This window comes from Chiloscyllium plagiosum, unplaced genomic scaffold, assembly GCF_037043375.1.
Source record: "Chiloscyllium plagiosum isolate Xiang-an unplaced genomic scaffold, Cpla_swu_hap1 HiC_scaffold_53X, whole genome shotgun sequence".
Taxonomy (NCBI): domain Eukaryota; kingdom Metazoa; phylum Chordata; class Chondrichthyes; order Orectolobiformes; family Hemiscylliidae; genus Chiloscyllium; species Chiloscyllium plagiosum.
In genome coordinates this window covers 28,288,404-28,305,903 of record NW_028270191.1, presented here as the reverse complement: position 1 = coordinate 28,305,903, position 17,500 = coordinate 28,288,404, and the positions used below count along the sequence as shown (strand labels likewise).

At 63.8% G+C, this 17,500-nt stretch overlaps 1 protein-coding gene across 1 annotated transcript in view; it reads right to left on the bottom strand.

Moving 5' to 3' along the window:
- Positions 1-17,500, bottom strand: part of LOC122545830 (rho GTPase-activating protein 15-like) — a gene marked incomplete at its 5' end in the record, with an annotated part of 97,407 nt that overhangs the window by 12,883 nt on the left and 67,024 nt on the right. Inside the window, 2 exons of the mRNA XM_087985508.1 lie at positions 4,294-4,399; positions 17,111-17,242. Coding sequence (XP_087841634.1) covers positions 4,294-4,399; positions 17,111-17,242 — 238 coding nt within the window. The remainder of the gene's footprint in view (positions 1-4,293; positions 4,400-17,110; positions 17,243-17,500) is intronic.

The window sequence follows — 17,500 nt, the reverse complement described above, 5'->3', positions numbered from 1 at the left end:
AGAGAGAGAGGAAGAGGGAGTGTGAGGGGCAGAGAGAGATTGAGAGGGACAGAGAGCACAGGAGTAGGTGAGGAAGGGACAGAGAGAGAGAGGAAGAGGGAGTGCGAGGGCAGAGAGAGAGCGAGAGGGACAGAGAGCGCAGGAGTCGGTGAGGAAGGGACAGAGAGAGAGAGAGAGGAAGAGGGGAGTGCGAGGGGCAGAGAGAGAGCGAGAGGGACAGAGAGCGCAGGAGTAGGTGAGGAAGGGACAGAGAGAGAGAGAGGAGGAAGAGGGAATGCAGGGGCAGAGAGAGAGTGAGAGGGACAGAGAGCGTAGGAGTAGGTGAGGAAGGGACAGAGTGAGAGAGTGCAGGGGCAGAGAGAGAGCGAGAGAGACAGAGAGCGCAGGAGTAGGTGAGGAAGGGACAGAGAGAGAGAGAGAGAGGAAGAGGGAGTGCGAGGGGCAGAGAGAGAGTGAGAGGGACAGAGAGCGCAGGAGTAGGTGAGGAAGGGAGAGAGAGAGAGAGAGAGAGGAAGAGGGAGTGCGAGGGGCAGAGAGAGAGCGAGAGGGACAGAGAGCACAGGAGTAGGTGAGGAAGGGACAGAGAGAGAGAGAGAGAGAGAGAGGAAGAGGGAGTGCGAGGGGCAGAGAGAGAGCGAGAGGGACGGAGAGCGCAGGAGTAGGTGAGGAAGGGAGAGAGAGAGAGAGAGAGAGAGAGAGGAAGAGGGAGTGCGAGGGGCAGAGAGAGAGCGAGAGGGACAGAGAGCACAGGAGTAGGTGAGGAAGGGACAGAGAGAGAGAGAGAGAGAGAGAGGAAGAGGGAGTGCGAGGGGCAGAGAGAGAGCGAGAGGGACGGAGAGCGCAGGAGTAGGTGAGGAAGGGAGAGAGAGAGAGAGAGAGAGAGAGAGAGAGGGAGTGCGATGGGCAGTGAGAGAGCGAGAGGGACAGAGAGCGCAGGAGTAGGTGAGGAAGGGAGAGAGAGAGAGAGGAAGAGGGAGTGCGAGGGGCAGAGAGAGAGCGAGAGGGACAGAGAGCGCAGGAGTCGGTGAGGAAGGGACAGAGAGAGAGAGAGAGGAAGAGGGAGTGCGAGGGGCAGAGAGAGAGCGAGAGGGACAGAGAGCGCAGGAGTCGGTGAGGAAGGGAGAGAGAGAGAGAGAGAGAGGAAGAGGGAGTGTGAGGGGCAGAGAGAGAGTGAGAGGGACAGAGAGCGCAGGAGTCGGTGAGGAAGGGACAGAGAGAGAGAGAGAGGAAGAGGGAGTGTGAGGGGCAGAGAGAGAGCGAGAGGGACAGAGAGCGCAGGAGTAGGTGAGGAAGGGACAGAGAGAGAGAGTGAGAGAGGGGGTAAGAGAGTGGACAGGGAGACAGAGCACAAGAGAGAAACAGAGGGAGAAAATATAGGAGGGAGGGAGGAACAGATAAAAAACAGAAAAAAACACGAAAGGAGTTAATCTGTCACTGTTCAGGCTGCAGTGCGGCAGGGTACAGGGAGCTTTACTCTGTATCTAACCGCCTGTCTCTGGGAGTGGGGACAGGGTACAGGGAGCTTTACTCTGTATCTAACCCCCTGTCCCTGGGAGTGGGGGACAGTGTAGAGGGAGCTTTACTCTGTATCTAACCCCCTGTCCCTGGGATTGGGGGACAGTGTAGAGGGAGCTTTACTCTGTATCTAACCCCCTGTCCCTGGGAGTGGGGGGATGGTGTAGAGGGAGCTTTACTCTGTATCTAACCCCCTGTCCCTGGGACTGGGGGATGGTGTAGAGGGACCTTTACTCTGTATCTAACCCCCTGTCCCTGGGAGTGGGGGACGGTGTAGAGGGAGCTTTACTCTGTATCGAACCCCCTGTCCCTGGGAGTGGGGACAGTGTAGACGGAGCTTTACTCTGTGTCGAACCCCCTGTCCCTGGGAGTGGAGGACGGTGTAGAGGAAGCTTTACTCTGTATCTAACCCCCTGTCCCTGGCAGTAGAGGACGGTGTAGAGGGAGCTTTACTCTGTATCGAACCCCCAGTCCCTGGGAGTGGGGGACGGTGTAGAGGGAGCTTTACTCTGTATCTAACCCCCTGTCCCTGGGAATGGGGGACGGTGTAGAGGGAGCTTTACTCTGTATCTACCCCCCTGTCCCTGGGAGTGGGGGACGGTGCAGAGGGAGCTTTACTCTGTGTCTAACCCCCAGTCCCTGGGAGTGGGGGACGGTGTAGAGGGAGCTTTACTCTGTATCTAACCCCCTGTCCCTGGGAATGGGGGACGGTGTAGAGGGAGCTTTACTCTGTATCTAACCCCCTGTACCTGGGTGTGGGGGAACGGTGTAGAGAGAGCTGTACCCTGTGTCTAACCCCCTGTCCCTGGGAGTGGGTGACGGTGTAGAGGGAGCTTTACTCTGTGTCTAACCCCTTGTCCCTGGGAGTGGGGGACGGTGTAGAGGGAGCTATACCCTGTATCTGACCCCCAGTCCCTGGGAGTGGGGGACGGTGTAGAGGGAGCTGTACCCTGTCTCTAACCCCCTGTCCCTGGGAGTGGGTGACGGTGTAGAGGGAGCTTTACTCTGTATCTAACCTCCTGTCCCTGGGAGTGGGGGACGGTGTAGAGGGAGCTTTACTCTGTGGCTAACCCCCTGTCCCTGGGAGTGGGGGACGGTGTAGAGGGAGCTTTACTCTGTATCTAACCCCCTGTCCCTGGGAGTGGGGGACGGTGTAGAGGGAGCTTTACTCTGTATCTAACCCCCTGTCCCTGGGAGTGGGGGGGAATGGTGTAGAGTGAGCTTTACTCTGTATCTAACCCCCTGTCCCTGGGAGTGGGGGATGGTGTAGAGGGAGCTTTACTCTGTATCTAACCCCCTGTCCCTGGGAGTGGGGGACGGTGTACAGGGAGCTTTACTCTGTATCTAACCCCCTGTCCCTGGGAGTGGGGGACAGTGTAGAGAGAGCTTTACTCTGTGTCTAACCCCCTGTCCCTGGGAGTGGGGGACGGTGTAGAGGGAGCTTTACTCTGTATCTAACCCCCTGTCCCTGGGAGTGGGGGACGGTGTAGAGGGAGCTGTACCCTGTATCTAACCCCCTGTCCCTGGGAGTGGGGGACGGTGTAGAGGGAGCTTTACTAAGTATCTAACCCCCTGTCCCTGGGAGTGGGGGACGGTGTAGAGGGAGCTTTACTCTGTGGCTAACCCCCTGTCCCTGGGAGTGGGGGACGGTGTAGACGGAGCTTTACTCTGTATCTAACCCCCTGTCCCTGGGAGTGGGGGGGAACGGTGTAGAGTGAGCTTTACTCTGTATCTAACCCCCTGTCCCTGGGAGTGGGGGATGGTGTAGAGGGAGCTTTACTCTGTATCTAACCCCCTGTCCCTGGGAGTGGGGGACGGTGTACAGGGAGCTTTACTCTGTATCTAACCCCCTGTCCCTGGGAGTGGGGGACAGTGTAGAGAGAGCTTTACTCTGTATCTAACCCCCTGTCCCTGGGAGTGGGGGATGGTGTAGAGGGAGCTTTACTAAGTATCTAACCCCCTGTCCCTGGGAGTGGGGGACAGTGTAGAGGGAGCTGTACCCTGTCTCTAAACCCCTGTCCCTGGGAGTGGGGGACGGTGTAGAGGGAGCTGTACCCTGTCTCTAAACCCCTGTCCCTGGGTGTGGGGGACGGTGTAGAGGGAGCTGTACCGTGTCTCTAACCCCCTGTCCCTGGGAGTGGGGGACGGTGTAGAGGAAGCTTTACTCTGTGGCTAACCCCCTGTCCCTGGGAGTGGGGGACAGTGTAGAGGGAGCTGTACCCTGTCTCTAACCCTCTGTCCCTGGGAGTGGGGGACGGTGTAGAGGGAGCTGTACCGTGTCTCTAACCCCCTGTCCCTGGGAGTGGGGGACGGTGTAGAGGAAGCTTTACTCTGTATCTAACCCCCTGTCCCTGGGAGTGGGGACAGTGTAGAGGGAGCTGTACTCTGTATCTAACCCCCTGTCCCTGGGAGTGGGAGACGGTGTAGAGGGAGCTTTACTCTGTATCTAACCCCCTGTCCCTGGGAGTGGGGGACGGTGTAGAGGGAGCTTTACTCTGTATCTAACCCCCTGTCCCTGGGAGTGGGGGACGGTGTAGAGTGAGCTTTACCCTGTATCTAACCCCCTGTCCCTGGGAGTGGGGGACGGTGTACAGGGAGCTTTACTCTGTATCTAACCCCCTGTCCCTGGGAGTGGGGGACGGTGTAGAGGGAGCTGTACCCTGTATCTAACCCCCTGTCCCTGGGAGTGGGGGACGGTGTAGAGGGAGCTTTACTCTGTAGCTAACCAGTGGGAGGAGAGTATGCTGAGGCAGGATGGGTGAAGACTCTGTCACCAACCTTTGCATGTGTCCGAACAAGGCCCTCATTGTATCGTGGTTGGGTTTGGGGAGACTCCCCACCAACTGCTTCATCACCTCCACACGCTCAGAATGGTCCATCAATTCTGTGAAAGGGAATCCTCAGACTCAAACTCCAGCAACTCAGCACTGACCCTCCCTCAGCACTGACCCTCCCTCAGCACTGACCCTCCCTCAGCACCCACTCCCTCAGCACTGACCCTCCCTCAGCACCCACTCCCTCAGCACTGACCCTCCCACAGCACCCACTCCCTCAGCACTGACCCTCCCTCAGCACTGACCCTCCCTCAGCACTGACCCTCCCACAGCACCCGCTCCCTCAGCACTGACCCTCCCTCAGCACTTACCCTCCCTCAGCACTGACCCTCCCACAGCACCCACTCCCTCAGCACTGACCCTCCCACAGCACCCAATCCCTCAGCACTGACCCTCCCACGGCACCCACTCCCTCAGCACTGACCCTCCCACAGCACTCACTCCCTCAGCACTGACCCTCCCACAACACCCAATCCCTCAGCACTAACCCTCCCTCAGCACTGACCCTCCCTCAGCACTGACCCTCCCTCAGCACCCACTCCCTCAGCGCTGACCCTCCCACAGCACCCACTCCCTCAGCACTGACCCTCCCTCAGCACTGACCCTCCCTCAACACTGACCCTCCCTCAGCACCCGCTCCCTCAGCACTGACCCTCCCACAGCACCCGCTCCCTCAGCACTGACCCTCCCACAGCACTCACTCCCTCAGCACTGACCCTCCCACAACACCCAATCCCTCAGCACTGACCCTCCCACAGCCCCCACTCCCTCAGCACTGACCCTCCCACAGCACCCACTCCCTCAGCACTGACCCTCCCACAGCACCCACTCCGTCAGCACTGACCCTCCCACAGCACTGACCCTCCCTCCCACAGCACTGACCCTCCCACAGCACCCACTCCCTCAGCACTGACCCTCCCACAGCACCCACTCCCTCAGGACTGACCCTCCCTCAGCACTGACCCTCCCACAGCACTGACCCTCCCTCAACACTGACCCTCCCTCAGCACCCGCTCCCTCAGCACTGACCCTCCCACAGCACCCGCTCCCTCAGCACTGACCCTCCCACAGCACCCACTCCCTCAGCACTGACCCTCCCACAGCCCCCACTCCCTCAGCACTGACCATCCCACAGCCCCCACTCCCTCAGCACTGACTCTCCCACAGCGCCCGCTCCCTCAGCACTGACCCTCCCACAGCACCCGCTCCCTCAGCACTGACCCTCCCTCAGCACCCGCTCCCTCAGCACTGACCCTCCCACAGCACCCGCTCCCACAGCACTGACCCTCCAACAGCACCCACTCCCACAGCACTGACCCTCCCTCAGCACCTACTCCCTCAGCACTGACCCTCCCTCAGCACCCGCTCCCTCAGCACTGACCCTCCCACAGCACCGACCCTCCCTCAGCACACACTCCCTCAGCACTGACCCTCCCTCAGCACTGACCCTCCCTCAGCACTGACCCTCCCACAGCACCCACTCCCTCAGCACTGACCCTCCCTCAGCACCCGCTCCCTCAGCACTGGCCCTCCCAAAGCACCCGCTCCCTCAGCACTGACCCTCCCTCAGCACCCACTCCCTCAGCACTGACCCTCCCACAGCACCCGCTCCCTCAGCACTGACCCTCCCACAGCACCCACTCCCTCAGCACTGACCCTCACACAGCACCCACTCCCTCAGCACTGACCCTCCCACAGCGCCCACTCCCTCAGCACTGACCCCCCCACAGCGCCCGTTCCCTCAGCACTGACCCTCCCACAGCACCCGCTCCCTCAGCACTGACCCTCCCTCAGCCCTGACCCTCCAACAGCACATGCTCCCTCAGCACTGACCCTCCCACAGCACCCACTCCCTCAGCACTGACCCTCCCTCAGCACTGACCCTCCCTCAACACTGACCCTCCCTCAGCACCCGCTCCCTCAGCACTGACCCTCCCACAGCACCCGCTCCCTCAGCACTGACCCTCCCTCAGCCCTGACCCTCCAACAGCACCCACTCCCTCAGCACTGACCCTCCCTCAGCACTGACCCTCCCTCAGCACTGACCCTCCCTCAACACTGACCCTCCCTCAGCACCCGCTCCCTCAGCACTGACCCTCCCACAGCACCCGCTCCCTCAGCACTGACCCTCCCTCAGCCCTGACCCTCCAACAGCACATGCTCCCTCAGCACTGACCCTCCCACAGCACCCACTCCCTCAGCACTGACCCTCCCACAGCACCCGCTCCCTCAGCACTGACCCTCCCTCAGCCCTGACCCTCCAACAGCACATGCTCCCTCAGCACTGACCCTCCCACAGCACCCACTCCCTCAGCACTGACCCTCCCACAGCACCCACTCCCTCAGCACTGACCCTCCCACGGCACCCACTCCCTCAGCACTGACCCTCCCTCAGCACCCACTCCCTCAGCGCTGACCCTCCCACAGCACCCACTCCCTCAGCACTGACCCTCCCTCAGCACTGACCCTCCCTCAGCACTGACCCTCCCTCAGCACCCACTCCCTCAGCGCTGACCCTCCCACAGCACCCACTCCCTCAGCACTGACCCTCCCTCAGCACTGACCCTCCCTCAACACTGACCCTCCCTCAGCACCCGCTCCCTCAGCACTGACCCTCCCACAGCACCCGCTCCCTCAGCACTGACCCTCCCACAGCACTCACTCCCTCAGCACTGACCCTCCCACAACACCCAATCCCTCAGCACTGACCCTCCCACAGCCCCCACTCCCTCAGCACTGACCCTCCCACAGCACCCACTCCCTCAGCACTGACCCTCCCACAGCACCCACTCCGTCAGCACTGACCCTCCCACAGCACTGACCCTCCCTCCCACAGCACTGACCCTCCCACAGCACCCACTCCCTCAGCACTGACCCTCCCACAGCACCCACTCCCTCAGCACTGACCCTCCCTCAGCACTGACCCTCCCACAGCACTGACCCTCCCTCAACACTGACCCTCCCTCAGCACCCGCTCCCTCAGCACTGACCCTCCCACAGCACCCGCTCCCTCAGCACTGACCCTCCCACAGCACCCACTCCCTCAGCACTGACCCTCCCACAGCCCCCACTCCCTCAGCACTGACCATCCCACAGCCCCCACTCCCTCAGCACTGACTCTCCCACAGCGCCCGCTCCCTCAGCACTGACCCTCCCACAGCACCCGCTCCCTCAGCACTGACCCTCCCTCAGCACCCGCTCCCTCAGCACTGACCCTCCCTCAGCACCCGCACCCTCAGCACTGACCCTCCCTCAGCACCTACTCCCTCAGCACTGACCCTCCCTCAGCACCCGCTCCCTCAGCACTGACCCTCCCACAGCACCGACCCTCCCTCAGCACACACTCCCTCAGCACTGACCCTCCCTCAGCACTGACCCTCCCACAGCACCCACTCCCTCAGCACTGACCCTCCCTCAGCACCCGCTCCCTCAGCACTGGCCCTCCCAAAGCACCCGCTCCCTCAGCACTGACCCTCCCTCAGCACTGACCCTCCCACAGCACCCGCTCCCTCAGCACTGACCCTCCCACAGCACCCACTCCCTCAGCACTGACCCTCACACAGCACCCACTCCCTCAGCACTGACCCTCCCACAGCGCCCACTCCCTCAGCACTGACCCCCCCACAGCGCCCGTTCCCTCAGCACTGACCCTCCCACAGCACCCGCTCCCTCAGCACTGACCCTCCCTCAGCCCTGACCCTCCAACAGCACATGCTCCCTCAGCACTGACCCTCCCACAGCACCCACTCCCTCAGCACTGACCCTCCCTCAGCACTGACCCTCCCTCAACACTGACCCTCCCTCAGCACCCGCTCCCTCAGCACTGACCCTCCCACAGCACCCGCTCCCTCAGCACTGACCCTCCCTCAGCCCTGACCCTCCAACAGCACCCACTCCCTCAGCACTGACCCTCCCTCAGCACTGACCCTCCCTCAGCACTGACCCTCCCTCAACACTGACCCTCCCTCAGCACCCGCTCCCTCAGCACTGACCCTCCCACAGCACCCGCTCCCTCAGCACTGACCCTCCCTCAGCCCTGACCCTCCAACAGCACATGCTCCCTCAGCACTGACCCTCCCACAGCACCCACTCCCTCAGCACTGACCCTCCCACAGCACCCGCTCCCTCAGCACTGACCCTCCCTCAGCCCTGACCCTCCAACAGCACATGCTCCCTCAGCACTGACCCTCCCACAGCACCCACTCCCTCAGCACTGACCCTCCCACAGCACCCACTCCCTCAGCACTGACCCTCCCACGGCACCCACTCCCTCAGCACTGACCCTCCCTCAGCACCCACTCCCTCAGCGCTGACCCTCCCACAGCACCCACTCCCTCAGCACTGACCCTCCCTCAGCACTGACCCTCCCTCAGCACTGACCCTCCCTCAGCACCCACTCCCTCAGCGCTGACCCTCCCACAGCACCCACTCCCTCAGCACTGACCCTCCCTCAGCACTGACCCTCCCTCAACACTGACCCTCCCTCAGCACCCGCTCCCTCAGCACTGACCCTCCCACAGCACCCGCTCCCTCAGCACTGACCCTCCCACAGCACTCACTCCCTCAGCACTGACCCTCCCACAACACCCAATCCCTCAGCACTGACCCTCCCACAGCCCCCACTCCCTCAGCACTGACCCTCCCACAGCACCCACTCCCTCAGCACTGACCCTCCCACAGCACCCACTCCGTCAGCACTGACCCTCCCACAGCACTGACCCTCCCTCCCACAGCACTGACCCTCCCACAGCACCCACTCCCTCAGCACTGACCCTCCCACAGCACCCACTCCCTCAGCACTGACCCTCCCACAGCACTGACCCTCCCACAGCACTGACCCTCCCTCAACACTGACCCTCCCTCAGCACCCGCTCCCTCAGCACTGACCCTCCCACAGCACCCGCTCCCTCAGCACTGACCCTCCCACAGCACCCACTCCCTCAGCACTGACCCTCCCACAGCCCCCACTCCCTCAGCACTGACCATCCCACAGCCCCCACTCCCTCAGCACTGACTCTCCCACAGCGCCCGCTCCCTCAGCACTGACCCTCCCACAGCACCCGCTCCCTCAGCACTGACCCTCCCTCAGCACCCGCTCCCTCAGCACTGACCCTCCCTCAGCACCCGCACCCTCAGCACTGACCCTCCCACAGCACCCGCTCCCACAGCACTGACCCTCCAACAGCACCCACTCCCACAGCACTGACCCTCCCTCAGCACCTACTCCCTCAGCACTGACCCTCCCTCAGCACCCGCTCCCTCAGCACTGACCCTCCCACAGCACCGACCCTCCCTCAGCACACACTCCCTCAGCACTGACCCTCCCTCAGCACTGACCCTCCCACAGCACCCACTCCCTCAGCACTGACCCTCCCTCAGCACCCGCTCCCTCAGCACTGGCCCTCCCAAAGCACCCGCTCCCTCAGCACTGACCCTCCCTCAGCACCCACTCCCTCAGCACTGACCCTCCCACAGCACCCGCTCCCTCAGCACTGACCCTCCCACAGCACCCACTCCCTCAGCACTGACCCTCACACAGCACCCACTCCCTCAGCACTGACCCTCCCACAGCGCCCACTCCCTCAGCACTGACCCCCCCACAGCGCCCGTTCCCTCAGCACTGACCCTCCCACAGCACCCGCTCCCTCAGCACTGACCCTCCCTCAGCCCTGACCCTCCAACAGCACATGCTCCCTCAGCACTGACCCTCCCACAGCACCCACTCCCTCAGCACTGACCCTCCCTCAGCACTGACCCTCCCTCAACACTGACCCTCCCTCAGCACCCGCTCCCTCAGCACTGACCCTCCCACAGCACCCGCTCCCTCAGCACTGACCCTCCCTCAGCCCTGACCCTCCAACAGCACCCACTCCCTCAGCACTGACCCTCCCTCAGCACTGACCCTCCCTCAGCACTGACCCTCCCTCAACACTGACCCTCCCTCAGCACCCGCTCCCTCAGCACTGACCCTCCCACAGCACCCGCTCCCTCAGCACTGACCCTCCCTCAGCCCTGACCCTCCAACAGCACATGCTCCCTCAGCACTGACCCTCCCACAGCACCCACTCCCTCAGCACTGACCCTCCCAAAACACCCAATCCCTCAGCACTGACCCTCCCACAGCCCCCACTCCCTCAGCACTGACCCTTCCACAGCACCCACTCCCTCAGCACTGACCCACCCACAGCACCCACTCCGTCAGCACTGACCCTCCCACAGCCCCCACTCCCTCAGCACTGACCCTCCCACAGCACCCACTCCCTCAGCACTGACTCTCCCACAGCACCCGCTCCCTCAGCACTGACCCTCCCACAGCACTGACCCTCCCTCAGCACTGACCCTCCCTCAGCACCCGCTCCCTCAGCACTGACCCTCCCTCAGCACCCGCTCCCTCAGCACTGACCCTCCCACAGCACCTACTCCCTCAGCACTGACCCTCCCTCAGCACCCGCTCCCTCAGCACTGACCCTCCCACAGCACCAACCCTCCCTCAGCACACACTCCCTCAGCACTGACCCGCCCTCAGCGCCCACTCCCTCAGCACTGACCCCCCCACAGCCCCCACTCCCTCAGCACTGACTCTCCCACAGCACCCGCTCCCTCAGCACTGACCCTCCCACAGCACTGACCCTCCCTCAGCACTGACCCTCCCACAGCACCCGCTCCCTCAGCACTGACCCTCCTACAGCACTTACTCCCTCAGCACTGACCCTCCCACAGCACCCGCTCCCTCAGCACTGACCCTCCCTCAGCACCCGCTCCCTCAGCACTGACCCTCCCTCAGCACCCGCTCCCTCAGCACTGACCCTCCCACAGCACCTACTCCCTCAGCACTGACCCTCCCACAGCACCCGCTCCCTCAGCACTGACCCTCCCACAGCGCCCGTTCCCTCAGCACTGACCCTCCCACAGCACCCGCTCCCTCAGCACTGACCCTCCCACAGCACCCACTCCCTCAGCACTGACCCTCCCACAGCACCCACTCCCTCAGCACTTACACTCCCTCAGCTATGGCCCTCCCACAGCACCCGCTCCCTCATCACTGACCCTCCCACAGCACCCACACCCTCAGCACAGACCCTCCCACAGCAACCGCTCACTCAGCACTGACCCTCCCACAGCGCCCGCTCCCTCAGCACTGACCCTCCCTCAGCACTGACCCTCCCACAGCACCCACTCCCTCAGCACTGACCCTCCCTCAGCACTGACCCTCCCTCAGCACTGACCCTCCCACAGCACTGACCCTCCGTCAGCACTGACCCTCCCACAACACTGACCCTCCCACAGCACTGACCCTCCCTCAGCACTGACCCTCCCACAGCACTGACCCTCCCACAGCACTGACCCTCCCACAGCACCCACTCCCTCAGCACTGACCCTCCCTCAGCACCCACTCCCTCAGCACTGACCCTCCCACAGCACCCACTCCCTCAGCACTGACCCTCCCACAGCACCCACTCCCTCAGCACTGACCCTCCCTCAGCACCCGCTCCCTCAGCACTGACCCTCCCTCAGCACCCGCTCCCTCAGCACTGACCCTCCCACAGCACCCGCTCCCTCAGCACTGACCCTCCCACAGCACCCACTCCCTCAGCACTGACCCTCCCTCAGCACCCACTCCCTCAGCACTGACCCTCCCTCAGCACCCACTCCCTCAGCACTGACCCTCCCACAGCACCCACTCCCTCAGCACTGACCCTCCCACAGCACCCACTCCCTCAGCACTGACCCTCCAACAGCACATGCTCCCTCAGCACTGACCCTCCCTCAGCACCCGCTCCCTCAGCACTGACCCTCCCACAGCACCCGCTCCCACAGCACTGACCCTCCAACAGCACCCACTCCCACAGCACTGACCCTCCCTCAGCACCTACTCCCTCAGCACTGACCCTCCCTCAGCACCCGCTCCCTCAGCACTGACCCTCCCACAGCACCGACCCTCCCTCAGCACACACTCCCTCAGCACTGACCCGCCCTCAGCGCCCACTCCCTCAGCACTGACCCCCCCACAGCGCCCGTTCCCTCAGCACTGACCCTCCCACAGCACCCGCTCCCTCAGCACTGACCCTCCCACAGCACCCACTCCCTCAGCACTGACCCTCCCACAGCACCCACTCCCTCAGCACTTACACTCCCTCAGCTATGGCCCTCCCACAGCACCCGCTCCCTCAACACTGACCCTCCCTCAGCACTGACCCTCCCACAGCACTGACCCTCCCACAGCACCCGCTCCCTCAGCACTGACCCTCCCACAGCACCCACACCCTCAGCACAGACCCTCCCACAGCAACCGCTCCCTCAGCACTGACCCTCCCACAGCACCCGCTCCCTCAACACTGACCCTCCCTCAGCACTGACCCTCCCTCAGCACTGACCCTCCCACAGCACCCGCTCCCTCAACACTGACCCTCCCACAGCACTGACCCTCCCACAGCACTGACCCTCCCACAGCACTGACTCTCCCACCGCACTGACCCTCCCACAGCACTGACCCTCCCTCAGCCCTGACCCTCCAACAGCACCCACTCCCTCAGCACTGACCCTCCCACAGCACCCGCTCCCTCAGCACTGACCCTCCCTCAGCACCCGCTCCCTCAGCACTGACCCTCCCTCAGCACTGACCCTCCCACAGCACTGACCCTCCCACAGCACCCACTCCCTCAGCACTGACCCTCCCACAGCACCCACTCCCTCAGCACTGACCCTCCCACAGCACTGACCCTCCCACAGCACTGACCCTCCCTCAGCACTGACCCTCCCTCAGCATTGACCCTCCCACAGCACTCGCTCCCTCCGCATTGACCCTCCCACAGCACCCAATCCCTCAGCACTGACCCTCCCACAGCACCCACTCCCTCAGCACTGACCCTCCCACAGCACCCGCTCCCTCAGCACTGACCCTCCCACAGCACCCACTCCCTCAGCACTGACCCTCACACAGCACCCACTCCCTCAGCACTGACCCTCCCACAGCGCCCACTCCCTCAGCACTGACCCCCCCACAGCACCCGCTCCCTCAGCACTGACCCTCCCTCAGCCCTGACCCTCCAACAGCACATGCTCCCTCAGCACTGACCCTCCCACGGCACCCACTCCCTCAGCACTGACCCTCCCTCAGCACTGACCCTCCCTCAACACTGACCCTCCCTCAGCACCCGCTCCCTCAGCACTGACCCTCCCACAGCACCCGCTCCCTCAGCACTGACCCTCCCTCAGCCCTGACCCTCCAACAGCACCCGCTCCCTCAGCACTGACCCTCCCACAGCACCCGCTCCCTCAGCACTGACCCTCCCACAGCACCCGCTCCCTCAGCACTGACCCTCCCTCAGCACTGACCCTCCCTCAGCACTGACCCTCCCTCAGCACTGACCCTCCCACAGCACCCGCTCCCTCAGCACTGACCCTCCCTCAGCCCTGACCCTCCAACAGCACATGCTCCCTCAGCACTGACCCTCCCACAGCACCCACTCCCTCAGCACTGACCCTCCCTCAGCACTGACCCTCCCTCAACACTGACCCTCAGCACTGACCCTCCCACAGCACCCGCTCCCTCAGCACTGACCCTCCCACAGCACCCACTCCCTCAGCACTGACCCTCCCAAAACACCCAATCCCTCAGCACTGACCCTCCCACAGCCCCCACTCCCTCAGCACTGACCCTCCCACAGCACCCACTCCCTCAGCACTGACCCACCCACAGCACCCACTCCGTCAGCACTGACCCTCCCACAGCACTGACCCTCACTCCCTCAGCACTGACCCTCCCACAGCACCCACTCCCTCAGCACTGACTCTCCCACAGCACCCGCTCCCTCAGCACTGACCCTCCCACAGCACTGACCCTCCCTCAGCACTGACCCTCCCACAGCACCGACCCTCCTACAGCACTTACTCCCTCAGCACTGACCCTCCCACAGCACCCGCTCCCTCAGCACCGACCCTCCCTCAGCACCCGCTCCCTCAGCACTGACCCTCCCTCAGCACCCGCTCCCTCAGCACTGACCCTCCCACAGCACCCGCTCCCACAGCACTGACCCTCCAACAGCACCCACTCCCACAGCACTGACCCTCCCTCAGCACCTACTCCCTCAGCACTGACCCTCCCTCAGCACCCGCTCCCTCAGCACTGACCCTCCCACAGCACTGACCCTCCCTCAGCACACACTCCCTCAGCACTGACCCGCCATCAGCACTGACCCTCCCACAGCACCCACTCCCTCAGCACTGACCCTCCCTCAGCACCCGCTCCCTCAGCACTGACCCTCCCAAAGCACCCGCTCCCTCAGCACTGACCCTCCCTCAGCACCCACTCCCTCAGCACTGACCCTCCCACAGCACCCGCTCCCTCAGCACTGACCCTCCCACAGCACCCACTCCCTCAGCACTGACCCTCACACAGCACCCACTCCCTCAGCACTGACCCTCCCACAGCGCCCACTCCCTCAGCACTGACCCCCCCACAGCGCCCGTTCCCTCAGCACTGACCCTCCCACAGCACCCGCTCCCTCAGCACTGACCCTCCCACAGCACCCACTCCCTCAGCACTGACCCTCCCACAGCACCCACTCCCTCAGCACTTACACTCCCTCAGCTATGGCCCTCCCACAGCACCCGCTCCCTCAACACTGACCCTCCCTCAGCACTGACCCTCCCACAGCACTGACCCTCCCACAGCACCCGCTCCCTCAGCACTGACCCTCCCACAGCACCCACACCCTCAGCACAGACCCTCCCACAGCAACCGCTCCCTCAGCACTGACCCTCCCACAGCGCCCGCTCCCTCAGCACTGACCCTCCCTCAGCACTGACCCTCCCACAGCACCCACTCCCTCAGCACTGACCCTCCCTCAGCACTGACCCTCCCACAGCACTGACCCTCCGTCAGCACTGACCCTCCCACAACACTGACCCTCCCACAGCACTGACCCTCCCTCAGCACTGACCCTCCCACAGCACTGACCCTCCCTCAGCACTGACCCTCCCACAGCACCCACTCCCTCAGCACTGACCCTCCCTCAGCACCCACTCCCTCAGCACTGACCCTCCCACAGCACCCACTCCCTCAGCACTGACCCTCCCACAGCACCCACTCCCTCAGCACTGACCCTCCCACAGCACTGACCCTCCCTCAGCACTGACCCTCCCTCAGCATTGACCCTCCCACAGCACTGACCCTCCTTCAGCACTGACCCTCCCTCAGCACTGACCCTCCCACAGCACTGACCCTGCCACAGCACCCACTCCCTCAGCACTGACCCTCCCACAGCACCCACTCCCTCAGCACTGACCCTCCCACAGCACCCACTCCCACAGCACTGACCCTCCCACAGCGCCCGCTCCCTCAGCACTGACCCTCCCACAGCACCCGCTCCCTCAGCACTGACCCTCCCACAGCACCCGCTCCCTCAGCACTGACCCTCCCTCAGCACTGACCCTCCCTCAGCACTGACCCTCCCACAGCACTGACCCTCCCACAGCACTGACCCTCCCACAGCGCTGACTCTCCCACAGCGCTGACCCTCCCACAGCACTGACCCTCCCACAGCACAGACCCTCCCACAGCACTGACCCTCCCACAGCACCCACTCCCTCAGCACTGACCCTCCCACAGCACTGACCCTCCCTCAGCACTGACCCTCCCTCAGCACTGACCCTCCCACAGCACTGACCCTCCCTCAGCACTGACCCTCCCACAGCACTGACCCTCCCTCAGCACTGACCCTCCCACAACACTGACCCTCCCACAGCACTGACCCTCCCACAGCACTGACCCTCCGTCAGCACTGACCCTCCCACAGCACTGACCCTCCCTCAGCACTGACCCTCCCTCAGCACTGACCCTCCCACAGCACTGACCCTCCGTCAGCACTGACCCTCCGTCAGCACTGACCCTCCCACAACACTGACCCTCCCACAGCACTGACCCTCCCTCAGCACTGACCCTCCCACAGCACTGACCCTCCCTCAGCACTGACCCTCCCACAGCACCCACTCCCTCAGCACTGACCCTCCCTCAGCAGCCACTCCCTCAGCACTGACCCTCCCACAGCACCCACTCCCTCAGCACTGACCCTCCCACAGCACCCACTCCCTCAGTACTGACCCTCCCACAGCATTGACCCTCCCTCAGCACTGACCCTCCCACAGCACCGACCCTCCCTCAGCACTGACCCTCCCTCAGCACTGACCCTCCCTCAGCACTGACCCTCCCTCAGCATTGACCCTCCCTCAGCACCCACTCCCTCAGCACTGACCCTCCCTCAGCACTGACCCTCCCTCAGCATTGACCCTCCCACAGCACCCGCTCCCTCAGCACTGACCCTCCCTCAGCACCCACTCCCTCAGCACTGACCCTCCCACTGCATCCTCTCCCTCAGCACTGACCCTCCCACAGCACCCGCTCCCTCAGCACTGACCCTCCCTCAGCACCCACTCCCTCAGCACTGACCCTCCCACAGCACCCACTCCCTCAGCACTGACCCTCCCTCAGCACTGACCCTCCTTCAGCACTGACCCTCCCTCAGCATTGACCCTCCCACAGCACCCGCTCCCTCAGCACTGACCCTCCCACAGCACCCTCTCCCTCAGCACTGACCCTCCCACAGCACTGACCCTCCCACAGCACTGACCCTCCCACAGCACTGACCCTCCCTCAGCACTGACCCTCCCACAGCACCCACTCCCTCAGCACTGACCCTCTCACAGCACCCGCTCCCTCAGCACTGACCCTCCCACAGCGCCCGTTCTCTGCAGACACTCACTGACGGCACCGACGAAGTCCTCGAAGGTGTTGTAAGGGATGAGTGGCTCCGGGAGCTCTCGGAAGAACATCTTCAGGGCCCCACTGACCACGTGGATGTCCTCCCACTCGGGGTCGTCCAGGTTGAGTTTGTCTGTCGGAGGTGAGACAGCAGGGGGGAATGGGGGGGGTACGTGAGATGGGGGCAGAGCATGGGAGCGGTTTGGAGATCACGCACTGCGATCGAAACCCTCTCTCCCCCCCACCCCCACCCCCCACGCCCAACAAACCATCCAGCACCCATTCCCGGACGCCCCCCCCCCCCGCACGCTGACTGACTCCGCACTCCCCCACACCCCACCACCTCAGCAAGGTCCCCTCAGACGCTTGACGTTCCACTGTCCTTCCCTGC